A 14502-nucleotide genomic window follows, 5' to 3' on the forward strand; every position below is an offset into this window, starting at 1 on the left:
AGTGAACCCAATTTATGGAGTACATTAGTCAAGTATGTAAGTTGGAAAGCAGTGGTATAATCACAGAGGAATGTTCAAGTTGCTGTGACTCTTAGCACACTTACTGTCCCTCGGTGTCCAACGCACACACACTCACACACACTCACACACACACAGTGAGATCAAATCAACACGTCCTCTTCCACTTCATTGGCTTTCTCAGCTGCTCGTCACTCTTAAAAAATGACGGAGGAAGAAATGCTGACCAGCTGAATCACAGATTCTCGCCTTTCAACCGGAGGGATTTCTTTACTTCTGGGTGTAATTGTGCTTGAACACTGATGAGCTTAACTGCCTAAGAAACTGATTCCAGGTCAGCCCGCCTTGTATGGGCGTGGTTCCCGCTCTATCTGCTTTCATTCCTCAGCCCCACTGTGTTCACTAACAGCCTCCTCTGATTGGGTGGTTTGAATATTTGACTTCAACATGCTCTGCTTGTAGATAGGTAAACAGTTCAAAACAAAAGAGTGTCCATGACTGTTAACCCTGTTGGGGCCTGAGGGGGAACAAACAACCTGTTAACAGACACAGTTTCATGTTCCAAAGGGCCAACAAGTCAGCTGATGTCATGTGGGACAAAGGAGGGTGGACAAAATAATGCAAACACCTCATAAAAAGGGAGAAAGGAAATTAAATGCCCATTAGTAATGTGAGTTTTTAAGGCAGCTGCAGGTGCACTGGTTAAAAGAATGGGCCCATGCAGTATACCTGTGAAAAAGCCCACCTTTACAGTGTAAAAGTCCAGCATTCAAACAAACTAAGTAAAAGAACAGTATTTGCAGCAAAATTAGCCACTGTGAGATGTGTTTTATAATATTAGACCTCATAAGTAGTATTTTAATTCTGTAGCTGGTCGAGGCAGAGCTAATCAACTCTACATACACTAAAGTAGTTTAGTCCAGTGGTTACCAGACTAGGGGTTGGGCCCTCTCCAAAGGGACACATGATAAATCTGAGGGTGTGTACAGGGGAAAAACAAACTACACAACTAAACAAATTGACATTCAATTTCCAGACTTTTCTAACCCAACTGAACCAGACGTTCAGTTAAATCTTGTAAAATTCCCTAGAAAACCACTTGGCATTGGGTGAAACGTCTATAATGGACAAATTTCTTACCGAAACCATCTTTCCCAACAATAAAAGCCTCCAGTGTCATTCTTTGCTCTCTTTTAGTTATAGAAATACTCTCCAGTTCAGCTTCTGCACTAACCTCTTTAGCAGGCGCCATCGTTCCTTTTCCGCAAACCGCCTTTATATGTACATGAATGTAGAATCTGCAGGCAAGGGACCACGATTTTAGAATCCAAATCGTACCGACCAATCGTCTTTGAACAGTTCATGTGGAGAGCGCGGGAAGCCGAAATGTAGTCGTGGAACCCTTTAGCTATCTTTTTTTAGCATTTTTTCAAAGATTTCTGCATCCAGTTGCAGGTATCTGTTCAAATAGATTCACCAGAAATGTGTCTTTGTTGTCATTCTCGCAGCTCAAGTTGCTATTTGGAACGCAAAGGAAGTCTTGGCCCGGATATCTGCTGTTCTCCGTTTTCCGGATATCCTCTAGCAATGCCAGAAGTCTAGAAACACCAGGCCATGTTTTTCTTTCAGAGGCTAAATTGTGGCCAGACGATAGCCGATGGGTACTAAGATTGCTTGTCACACTTGCTGTCACACAGACACCAAGGGCTAAACTATGCTGTAGTTAATGCTATAGCTGCCAGTAGTTCTTCACAGGACGATGGGTTCGGACACAAGCGTATAACTTGAAGCCTCTCGAGTCCAGCGGCATTGCAAGATCAGGCCTTCTCCTCATCTTAGCTTTTCCCAATTTGACCAGCCACTCAATAGATTATCAGTATACAGAAAATAGAAATACTTGTGACAGCCTAAAAATTAAGTACAGTCTTCCAAAGTGATTCTGTATGGGGTAAAAGAGATGGGGTTGATGTTTGCTTAATGGATTCTGGCCTTGTAACTCAGCATTTTCAGTTGTCAACAGGGGTGAGACAGACATCCTTCATGATTTAGTTACTTAATTCTCAGTCCCATGGCCTCTTCAACCACACTGGGACAAACAATAGTCCTGCAAGCAGTATCTAAAAACACGCCTGACCTTACCTTGTGAGCCGATTCAAAGTAAAAAGGTAAGGCTCTCTGCTGATGGATCACACGAGGCAGCACCTGCCTGTGTGAGGGAAGGAGATGAGCAACACAAAGCCAGGCCATGACACTGGCACCCGGCCTGAAGTATCTGATAAGGACGGCAGGAACACTTCGGTTACCAACAGAGCAGGTCAAGCGACACCCAGATGTCAAGCCTACATGTCCATCAGACAGAGCGAGGCAGCGATCACGTCAGGCTGTCATGCAAGCCTGAGAGGTGGCAGCGATTGCATGAGAGTAGGATGGCATACATGTGAGAACAAACTGAAATTATTCATTCAAGTATACAGTAGCATAGGTGGCTCCAGGTCTATATTATGTGATGATTAATTTCTTTTCCAGGAGTAGCTCGCTGTCTCTTGGATAGAATTTGAGAAGGCCCGCTTCAGGTTCATGAAATCCATCTTGATAGAAGCCTGGAGGAACTTATGGCTGCAGCATACTGCCAGAGAGGAGTCAGGAGACATATGAATTACAAGAACCTGGCACACCTAATTCATAAAGAACATGCTGTGATATACAGGCAGTGGTGCAAAGTAACACATTACTCAAGTACTGAACCTAAAGTACAGTCAAGGTACTTTATTTGAGTAATTCCATTTTATGACACTTTATATTTGAGAAATATTGTACTTTTTGCTCCACTACATTTATCTGTCAGCTGTACATTACTACACTCTTGCCAATAAATGTTGGAATAATTTTGTTTTCAGACATATTCCTCTTTTTATTCCTATTTATTTATTCCACTTTTATCAGGTTAAGTGTGATTTCATTTTCACTGAGCAATGTTTGGCCGAGACCGAGTGTTAACGTTAAACCAGTTGTTTTTTTTTTTAAATCTTTTTGGCTTGTGGCCCTTCACAGAAAAGTGTGTAGTTAGGCTCCTTGTCACATTTCAGATGTTTATGAGTTGTCTGCAGTTTAAACCAAACAGAGATATTCTCTCTGGACTGCACAAGGTTTGCTTTGAAAATAAATGTCCAAATTTTGTGTCAGAACAGAACATTGTTTTCTCCTCCTCACCTCATTAATCATCGTCATCATCAACAATCTTCAGATTTATCTTGTGACCCTTTAGAGGTGCCAGCCCCAGATTGGGAAACACTGAACAGTAAAGTAAAAGTAGTTAAGTTAAAAGTACCTTCACCCCCACTAAAATGCTGCATATACAGTGATGCATCAGTGCTAATATCATATCAGTCACAGAGACCAGAGTACTTTTACTTTAGATACTTTCAGACTTCTAGTTGAGTATTTTACATAGTGGTACTTCTTTAAATGATCCTAATACTTCTTCCACCGCTGATAGCAAGTTTATTTATTGTTGCTAAGCTGGTTGAAGTGTCCTGTGAGTGCCTCAAAAAGACTCAGCAAATAGTTATCTGTGAGACAACACAACATGAGAAGGCTGAAAGTTATCTCTGGTTTTAAAGTAATGAAATCTAACCTGTGGGTCACTTGCCTTCATAAATTAAAACACAAACTCTTGGCACCGAGGAGAGGCAAACAGTGATAGTGTCCTCCCTGAGAGTCAAGGAGAAATGGGTGACAGACACACATCAGCCTCGGGTAACACCGTCAGAGTGAGGACGGTAAAGGAGAGGGGTGAACGATACGTAAGAAAAGGAGGGAAGGATGGAGGGATGGTGTCAATTGCTCTTTTTTCCCCCTTCACATTAAGCGTCCTTGACATTGGTGTAATGATACTACTCTTACTCTTTGTCCGTTTTTAGTACTGCATTTACCTTAGATCTACACAAGGCATAGGCTGAGGTGCTCTTTACAGCTACGTAAGATGTTTGTCGTCAACATGATCCTCTGCTAAACCTAATCTCTCTACTAGACCTTTCCTCCTAACCTTTTCACTCTAGCCTGGTATAATAATCTATCCCCTTTTAACGAAATGGAGTACTAAACTTCCAGACAAATTAGCAAAGCACTGAAACCGCAATCAAGATCGAGCAGTTAAAAGATTTATTATGCTCAGAAATGCCCCCATTCAGTCATCCGAGCATCTGTGAGGAGGCTGGCTCCTCGTGGGACGATGGGACTGTTTGACGCTTTGATCATTCACATCGCTGACACAAACGCCTTCACATTTTGCTGTTGGTGTTGTTGATTTATCAGGATCAGAGGGAAACACGCAGAGGATCTTCAGCATTGAGATTCAGAACCTTTTATTCTAATCTGTTTTACAATGTCTGAACAGCAGGTCTCCACATGTCAAAAGGCAACGGTGAAAAATGGATAGCAGGTGTGTCTCTTTGTATAACTTCAGTTTCAGTGCTCTGCCAAAAAAAAACTACAAGCTGACCTCCCTTTAATCTGTGGAGATACATGGAAAAGGCAGAGCTCCTTAAATATAAAACATGAGACAACATTTACCCTTAGTTACACCATATTTTATTGTGGCTAACATCTGTCCGAATGATTTCCAGCATATCTCTAAATTACGAGTACACATAACATGTTTGTGTTACATTTAGAATACACAAAGAAAAAGAAGACTTGAATGAATATAATATAGTTACCACCTCTCAATTTGGTATTCTGCCTCTTAGCACCAGGGGGCATTAGACCCTGAGGGAGAACAGCATTAATCTTTAGCAACAGGGGTCTGAATAAGCATGGTTATGACAAGACTGACATTTTCAATGCTAATATTTAAACTTTCTTGTTTACTTTATCTCAGTGTTTGTCATTAATTATATGTAAATTGTCCCCTTTTGACATTAGACATTCATTTTACAGTGTTTTCTTACCACAAATCAATGATTAATGATTTGTTTATTTGACAGATATTAGCCATGAACAGGCCAAAACTAAACAAAAAAAGTCTAGTGTCAGTTTTTGTCATGAAAAGCACCAACTATTAAATCAGTGGTCCTTCCAGCACATTGTATCAGGGTGAATCACTCACTCTTCACAGTGCAGATAATACAGTAGAAAACAACGCCCTCATTCACAGTAAAACAGAGGAAATCCTTATGGGACGGTGGATACAGGCGACTAACAAGTTTGAGGACATAAATTATAAATATGCTGCGAGCATACACATAAAATATCTTTGTTCATATCTTGATAAGTGGACTGATAAAATCTGTGCATGTTGTTTTGTTTAATTTTTTTTTTTTACCAAACAGGAGTTTTGAGGAAATTCTTTGTGTTGGCATGTTGGTGCAGTGTACCAGCACATCCACCAGAGGGAGGAAGAGAGCCACAAACTAATGAGCCTCATTTCACCTGGTCACAAAAATATCATGTGTAGCTTTAATAGAGCCACACCGGATGACTAAAACATCACATCTGTGGATGAGTCCCAAACCGACTCCAAGTCACATTTAATCATTAAAAGTGCCTCATCGTCTGCGCTGTGCTTCCCTCTCGTTCACATGCAAAACAGCAGCTCGGATGTTTTGCATCAGCTGCACATCAAAGTTAAATAAAGACATCAGGGGTGACACAGAGTGAGCTGCAGATTTGTTTCTCATATAAAATAACACATAGAGCAGGGTCTTAGTCATAAAGTGAGATTTGCTGAAGGGCAGAGCAGTACAAGTACACATTGATTGAACATGAGGTGATTTCTGGAAACATTTTGTCCACACAGGCCCCAGAGGTGTGTTTGTTTTGTTCACCAAAGCCGGGCTGTGGTGGAGTCAGTGGATGCGAGGCACCGGGCGAAGCAGAGTCATGTGCTCGGCACCGTTGAAAGGGAGACGCTGAGTGCAGTAATAGTGCACCACCTCTGGGATGCTGGGAAACACACAGCAGCTCTGGTCCAGGGTGTAGCCGTTTTCTTTGGTCTGAGCGACAATGATATGAACGCAGCCTTGGCTCGTCCTGAGTTACACAGAGGAGGGGAGACACAAGGATTAGGCAACAATTACCCACAATTCAAAGCTGACATAAGACTGATATAAGTTAATATGTTGTGGTGTTATCAGCCTGGGAGATGTGTCATGAAACAGAATGTCTTTGTGAAATGAAAACTCTCTTTTCTTCAGTAGAAAAGTTGTTTTAAAGCCCCTGATGTCTGTAGATCATGATGTGGGGAAAACTAGTTCAGAGTGCAAAGTTTTGTCTGTCTGCTGGCAGGAAAATTAATATTGCTTAACTGGAAACAGGCAACAGGCAACAGGCCCTACTCATGCAAACTGGATTAGGGAAGTGATGATGCATTCAGATTTATAAAAGATAAGATTCTCTGTAAAAGGACAGGAAGGGAAGCTTGACAAAACACAGTCACTCTTTATAAACTACTCCAATCAGACCAGAAACTAAAACATGAAGAAATATGTATCACCATCTTCATATTTAGTTTCTTTTGCTATAGAAAAACTGTTAGGATTCAGACACTGTAACTTTGAATGGCCTATTGACAAGGGTTTAATTTATTTATTTATTTATTCATGTCAGTTGATTTAATTGTCTTTGTTGGTATGACTGTTGATAAAATTATGCTCTCTGTGATCTGTGAATCTGTATTACAGAGATATAAAGTTTATCACAAATATATGATTCTAAATGTTTGGCATGGCTATATATAGTTATATTAATAATAATTAATAATAATAATAATAATTAATAAATAATAATAAAAGTAATGTTAAAACAAACAAAGTAGTGTTGCATATGGATCTTATTTTGCATTATAGAAGTTTGATCATATTGATTTCACTTACTGTTATGCATTATATTGATTCATGTGAATTACAAAAGTTAAAGGATGAAGCTAGTGTCATTTTATTGTGATTCACAAATTTCATGAAAGGACCAAAACCAACAGTATGTTGGTCTGTCTGTCGATGTAACGATGTGAATCTTTTGAAAACTGGTCACAAATATATACTTACATTTTTTTATAAAAAGCTAAATAATTTCCTTAAACAGCTGGGCACTGTAGTTTTTTAACAAATATTACCCTTCGGAGAGTAATGATGTATTTGTTAGGAACTACTTTTAGCTGTGAACTGACACAGTTCGCACTCAAGTGAGTATTTATGTAAGCAGGAGTGTGCATAATAAACTACATGTTTACTGTAATAAAAGTGATGTTACTCTAATGTGTCCTGATGTCTGATGTCTGAATTTCTTGACAAAAATTGAAAAAAATATTCAACATTAACAACCTTTAAAAGTGATGCTTTCATACACCACAGTGTGCGATCAATGAGAAATATTCCTGAGACACTGGCGGTGCACTTTCAGGTTACACTCACTTGAGGGCGATGGAGTACTTGCTGTTGTCCGACTCGCTGTTCCTGACCAGGAAGCTGGCCTCTTTGCAGGACTGCAGCTGAAACTCCGCCTCCTGACGAGTCACACAGCCATGGTACCAGCTGAGAGGAGAGGGCGGGGGGCGAGGGGGGGGATTACACACTGCTGTCTGCTATTGATTAAGTCTAGAACCTCATTTCATACAAGCCCCTTGGAAATGAGCATTGCTCTTACGTAACAGTGAAATGTCTTAAAATTCTGGAGCAAGGTTTATTGCCAGAATAAGAAACATATGCAGAAACATTCTGACACACAACATTTGAAATCTTTTTAAAATAGTTTGAGTATTACAATATTAAATATCAAACAAGTTTTATAGACCTACAGGGTAATCCGGTATTTTAAGTGAGTTTCCTCACTTCATGGTCTCACCTTTGTTTTTCCAGTGGCAGGGAGGGGTCCACACAGCAGGCTTCAGTGTCAGGGTTGCTGCTAGGCAACAGGGTCGGAGGAGAGGACCTCAGGATCTTCTGGGTCCAGCTTTTCTGCCTCAGATGCTGATGCTGCTGCTGCTGCAGCTGGGCTGATGGATGCTGTGGCTGCCTGGTGAGTGTGGGGTGAGATGTCTCATCTTTGGCTGGGCGTTCAGAGCCGTCAAACTGTGCTGAGGGAAGAAGAGCGACGAGAGAGGATATGAATTTATGTAAAGGAACAACTCCGTGTCTGGGTTTGAACTGTGTGCAGAAGCCTCCAGTAAACAGAAAATAAGAAGACAGCAGTCTGATGATTCATGCGAGATGTTATTCAGTATGCTGTTGGTCTATGCAGCATATAAAATATGAATGTGAGAGCAGGGCCGAGTTGTTTTTTGAACAAAAATATTTTATATTGATCTAAGGCAGAGAAGAGCCAGGCTTAAAACTTTTAAAGAAGAAGAAGAGGAGAAGAACTTTTTAACCTCCTTTAGGGAAATTCAAGTTTTTCACACCATTGTTTCACACACACACACACACACACAGGTTCAAAATACACACATGCACACACAGGACCTATACACATGTAGTGTCAAAGAGATGTAAGGGGACCTCTGCAGTGCCCAGGAGGTGAAGTGGCACCTCTCAAGCTATCAGTCCACCAGTGCTGACTGATCCGTGCTGGACTTGATAAATGTTACTGGTTACTAGTTGAACTGGTACTGCTACAGTGTAATAAAGGATGTCCTGAAGTCATGTTGCTGTCTGAGGTATAAAGATAAGAAAAGATGATGTGCTTGTCTCGCTTCCCCAGAATTGGTGCAACACATATCATTGTGTCTGTGATGAAGCTGTCTGATGTACCTGACAGAGTTCTGACGATGTGCTCTTTCTTCCACTCCCACGGCAGCTCGTATTCAGTGGAGGGACGAGAATCCAGCTCAGGCCGTGTGACCGCTGCCTTGTCGCTGTCACCGCCTCCCTCATATGGGACATCGTATATCTGTAAGGGTACAGGCTGACCTTCCTCCACTGCTCCTTCGCTTGTCTCCATCAGCACCTTCAGCAGGTCCTTGGACCCCCGACGTCTAATCTCTTGCAAGTAAAAGACAAAGGACTGAATATTAAAGACACACTCTGAGATTTAAAAAAAAATGCTTATTGAAAGATTCAATAACCATAATACCACATTATCAAGGGTTTATAATGGTTAATAAATACTTAGCACCTCAGTTACAAACTAATTTGGGGTGTTCATATTTGCCAGAAATGCTGAATGTTGGTAATTCAATAATAAAAGCTAAATCAGTTGAAAATGAATACATTTTTGGCAAGAAATACAGTTAAACATATCACACCCAGCTGACCAGATGTTCTTCATATTGGTGGCTTAAAACTGATCAATAAAACATCATTATCAAATCCATTCATCATAAAAGGTAAACCCTTTGTAAAAGGTAGCTTATCAGTGCTACGTCTATAACTTCTGGTCTATGATGATGTGAGGCAGTAGAAGTGGCAGTTCTGACAATGTTTGCCCGAAGTTCAAGAAAAGCAAATCGTATTGAGTTATGATAAAGTTTACACAATTCTTGTCAGATTTTATACATTTTCGCAACTGCTGCACATCTGAATCGTGTTTATCTGAGTGTTTTAATAACTTTGTCCCTCTGTCTGAGTCATGGTAGAACTGTGATATCTAACGGAAATGTTCTTCACAGAAAGACACAGAGTTTGAGTGTTAACTGATGTCAGCTGCTGTGAATAATAACCCTGCCATACTCTCATAGCCTTGCTTATTGAGTCATAGTGACATCATATGCTTGCTAACTTCCTCAGTTTGATTTAAGCCTCATACACTGACTCAGTCACATCAGCACATCACATCATCCTCTGTAGACGTCTCTGAGGAGGCCTGGAAGTAACACGGGCACTGATTGAGGTTAAATCTACTAGAGAGCACCGCAATAAAACATTTTCACGTCCACAGCAGGCTATTGTGTAACCCTTTTAGTTCAAACAATGGAGTGATGGAATGAAAGGTCATGAGAGCATGTGATTGGACGACAGACCGCAAGGCTTCCTAAATCCTGGGAAGTTTTGATAAATGGTTGGACAGGTCCATATAGGGGGTTACACAGAGCTGCGTCCGAGAGGAGGTGGAGGGGGGGCACTTAGGGCCAACTTCCTTTTTGGAGAATAGTACCAGGAAACAGAGACAGGAAAGAGGAAGCAGGAGCAGGAAACTGCACCCATTGTCCGAACAGCAGCAGAGTTGCCATGGCCACCCCACGGGGTACAGAGAGCACTGAGGGAGCGAGATCACGTTCTCACTCGGCCCGGAGAGACTGGAAATGGGAATCCTGCCGTTCACACATGGGGGGTAGGAGGTCGAACGCAGCTGCACAGACTCAGTGATGACGGTAAGAGCTGAATGAAACATCGCAGCTCTTACCGTAACAGCTGACAGTGACAGGAAAAAGCAGTAAACAGATGAAAATCTTACCAGTAATCATCTGCTGGGCATCGTAAGGCTCCATGTAACCATCGTTCTCCCCGACCCTCTCTGCCTCCCTCTGCTCTCTGGTCTTCTGAGCATCAAAGGGATCTGCATAATCCTCAAGGATGATCACCTGGATCAAAAAATGAAGGGAAATCAATATTTTAATGCATAATTTGATGTTTAACTCTCGGAGTGGCACCAAATAATAAAAGGCTAAATGTATGTTGACATAGTTAATTAAAAGTAATGATGAACAGTTGGATCAAGGGTCAGATATTTGGTTTGGAAAAATCGTGCAACATTATCCACTTTTATATCATCCAATTTAAAATAGAGCTTTAACTAAGAATTGTTTGAATTATTAGATATTTTCTTGATTAATCAATTTAGAGCTTTGTCTATAAAATACCAGAAAATAGAGAAAAAGAGTAATAAAGCCAGCAAATTCCATATTTGAGAAGCAGGAACTGGCAAAAGTGTTTTGTTTTTTGCTTTAAAAATTAGTCTTGAGGTTAACTGAAAGATTTGTTTTGTTTTGTTATTTTCATAAATCCTTTTTATTGTGCACACTAGGAAAGGTGCGTACTGTCTTTGCAGCTCTAATTTATAATAAGTACCAAAAAAAACAGATCTTAACATGATGGGTGGTGTCTGTGTGCGTCAGACAAAACAGATGGTGACTGCAGTAAACTACAAGACACCAAAGCCCACGCTCTCCACCTTCATAACTCTCTGTTCTTCGACAACAGTCATGCTCGACTGTCTTGTTGCCTTATCAGTGCCATTTAATTTCTTGTTTATTTTACAAGCTGCTGGCCAGGAGACAACGGTAAGCCGTAAAATAAAGTTGTCTCGCTAATCACTTCCAGTTGTGTCCTCCTGCCAAAGAAACGTTGGCATTTGTTTGTTTGACTAAAGTAGCAGATGTTTGACAGGCTGAAACTCAAGAGGGTTGTTGAGGTGTTGAGAGGAACAGATGCAGGCTACAACACTGATACACACACACACACACACACACACACACGCACTGTTACACCTTCACCTTCAGAGGTAGACATGCAGTAACTCAGTGAATTTGAGATCAAGAAAGGGGATTTACTCCCTCTCTGAAATATAACACTCCTATTTTATTCTATCTCTCTTTTATCTGTCTTTTTTCTCACCATCTCTCCACTATCACTATCCCCTCACTTCTCTATCTTTCTCCCTTTTTTTTCAAAGCCAAGCTGGAGGGGACTTGGGTTAGCGCCTGAGTGTCAAATAACACGATGCTTTTTATAACATGATAGCCTTCACCAGGGGGCCTGAATCTAGTGAAAGAGAGGGATGAGGTGAAGGGAGGGGGTGAGTGAGAGAAGGGGAATACTGAGCCAGATTACACACAGGAGAGGAAGGTAAAGGCCTCATGTCTGACCACAGCTTTGTATTCGAGGCAGGGAAGGTGGGTGTAAGGGCGGGGGGGTGGAGAGGAAGAGAACGAGAGATAGAAAGACAGACTGGGAGGAGTGGACACAATGGGTAGAGTGGAGACAAAAGGGGAGTGAGAAACTGAAACAATAATATCAATTTTCAGTGCTTGGACTGGGTCATTGCTACTTCATTGTCAACAGTATTGATGACACCAAATGTTATTTTTGCTGGGGTAGAGGGTGTTACACTGCTGCTAGAAATAGACAGAGCTGACACATTACATTTATTCTGTTTAATTTCAAATGCCAACAGATTAAAGACCCATCAGCAGTGGTTCACTTAATAAAAGTAGCAACACCACACTGCAGAAATACTCTAGCTTGACTTAAAGTAGAAGTTTATCACATTTGCAGATTATACTTCCCAGTGATGGAAAAAGTACTCTCTAGATCTTTTACTAAAGTAAAGGTGCAAAAGTATGATCGTCAAACTACACCTAAGATAAAGAAGGAGCTAATTTTGATTACTTTGTACACTGCAGTGTATCTTAATCTAATACATCATATAATCTATTAGTTGATTAATAATCTTAATCTCTAAAGTAACCAGTACCTCCAGCTGTCAAATAGCTGGTGAAGTATTTCAGTAAAAAGTACAATACTGCCTTCTGAGATGTGGAGGAGTCGAGATAGAAACTGGAAACACACAGTTAAAGTAGATCAAAATTGTACTTGAGTGCAAAACTTGAGTAAATGTACTTAGTTACATTTCACCTCTGATGTTCATTGGTGTATTAATATGTAAGCAGCGGTTTCATCTTGTAGCTGATTGAGGTAAAACTCATTTTAACTACTACTGTTTCTAACTCTGAGAAGGAAAGAGGAAAAGTGCAGTATTTACCTCTGAAATATACTTTATTATAGAGTAGTTGTAAATGTACTTAGTTACTTTCTATGACATACCATAGCGACACAAATCTACCTATATTTTAGTTCCGTTATATGAACAAGGCTGATAAAACTATATCAGCTTCTTAAGTATGAACACATTTAAACTACAAATATGTAAAATATGAATAAAAATATGAGGAAAGTTACATTTTTGGCTCGACAGTTCAAGTTACATTGTGTTAGTCACTCACTGTTTCTGTCTTGAACTGGGCTGGTTTCTCTGCTTCAGGTACCACTTGATTGGTGATGGTGCTGCTGTTGAAGTTGGGGCTTTTGTCCTGTTTGTCCACTCTGATCAGCCGGTTGATGTAAGCGTTGGCAGATGGAGAACTTTTCAGAGGTCTGTGCTGCTCCTCAAACACCGGCTCCGCTTTGGAGTTCTTGCGACTTTTCCCAGACAGGAGGTTGTCCCAAACTTTTCCATCTTTCAGGGAGCTCACGCCGTTTTTACCCAACTCTGTGGCCGAGTTCTTACGGTTTCTTCCGGACAGGAGAGAGCCCACTCCTCCACCTCCTCCACCAGTGCTGTCAGAAGAGGAGTTTTTGCGGAGGCTCGCTTTGGAGCCTGATGTTTTGGTACCAATGCTGGCCACCAGCCCGGCTTTATTGGCTCTTGGTTGTGAGCCTGATTCGGAGGCTGAGCGGATCCTGTCGGTACCATTCTTCAGATTGATGGGGAACTCCTTGAACCACTTTGCCATTGTAACTCAGATGGAAACCAATAAACCTCTCTGCCTGCTCCGACACCTTTTAGCGCCATACACCAGGACCCCAGAGACGCACCTTTAGAAATCACAGCCTTTCTAACAAAAGACTTCCGTTGCTTTATTCTAGGATAGAGACTGCAGGATCTCCACACCTTACTTTAAAGCATGTCATGAATACTTTCAAAAGTCTGTGCCTGTGTTTTCAAAGCCCCAACTTAAAAAAAATAACTGTAGGTAAAAACAAAATACAGGTTGCATGCCTGTTTGTCAAAGAGAAAGAAATAGCAGCACTTTATCCCATTTGTGTTCTCTTTACACCTGCTCCTTCTTCTGCTCAGAGGAAAACTTTATTCCCTTTGAATGAAGAGGTGTCTTCGGAGTGGGAAGATCCGAAAGAAGGCAAAGTTCTTCTTACTTCTGATTTGTGGTCCCATTCCCAGAGTGGCTTATCTTGGTCTTTCACAACCTTTCACAGTCGCAATGAGGCTGCTGACTGCGCCTGGAGTATAGAGGGGAGGCGAGGGGGGTGTCTGAAGTTAAGAGGGGGAGGCAGGACCCGGTGGGCGGTGATAAGCTTTTAATTATAGACAGCATGGAATAACCAGTCTAGGAGTTCAGCAGTATAGTTTAGACTGATCTGTGCACAGGTAAGGACAGTGGCATCTTTATTATTTATTGACTTTATGATTAAAGCAGTTTGAGCTGTTTTATACATTTTAATAATTCTATTCAAATCAAAATGGCTGCTGAGAAAATATATAAATATATATAGACCTCCTTAATTCTTTTATCTCAACAAATCTGGATTATTAATCTGACGCATGAACAGACATTTGTACACAATAGCCAACATTCATTCATACCAAAGTTTTTTTTTTTCCAGATAGTGTCTTAAATCGAAGTTGACAGTTTTATTAATATTTTGGTGTCGGATATTATTTCAATATTAATCATTATGTCATTTGGTAATGTGCCTAATTGGCTGTCTAATTACTGTCCACCCCTTGTTTAATTGTACAGGGTATGGTTGGGAA

At 40.9% G+C, this 14502-nt stretch overlaps 1 protein-coding gene across 1 annotated transcript; it reads right to left on the bottom strand.

Annotated features, from left to right (window-relative positions):
- Positions 1-4365: 4365 nt before the first annotated feature.
- LOC104927543 (SH2 domain-containing adapter protein E) lies at positions 4366-14186 on the bottom strand. The gene is made up of 6 exons (XM_010741642.3): positions 12953-14186; positions 10405-10531; positions 8763-8993; positions 7858-8089; positions 7428-7547; positions 4366-6048 (listed from the first exon to the last, which is right to left on the bottom strand). The coding sequence occupies exons 1-6, from the start codon at positions 13460-13462 to the stop codon at positions 5865-5867; spliced, it is 1404 nt and encodes a 467-aa protein (XP_010739944.1). The 5' UTR covers positions 13463-14186; the 3' UTR covers positions 4366-5864.
- Positions 14187-14502: the final 316 nt, after the last annotated feature.

Source organism: Larimichthys crocea, chromosome XIII, assembly GCF_000972845.2.
Source record: "Larimichthys crocea isolate SSNF chromosome XIII, L_crocea_2.0, whole genome shotgun sequence".
NCBI lineage: Eukaryota > Metazoa > Chordata > Actinopteri > Sciaenidae > Larimichthys > Larimichthys crocea.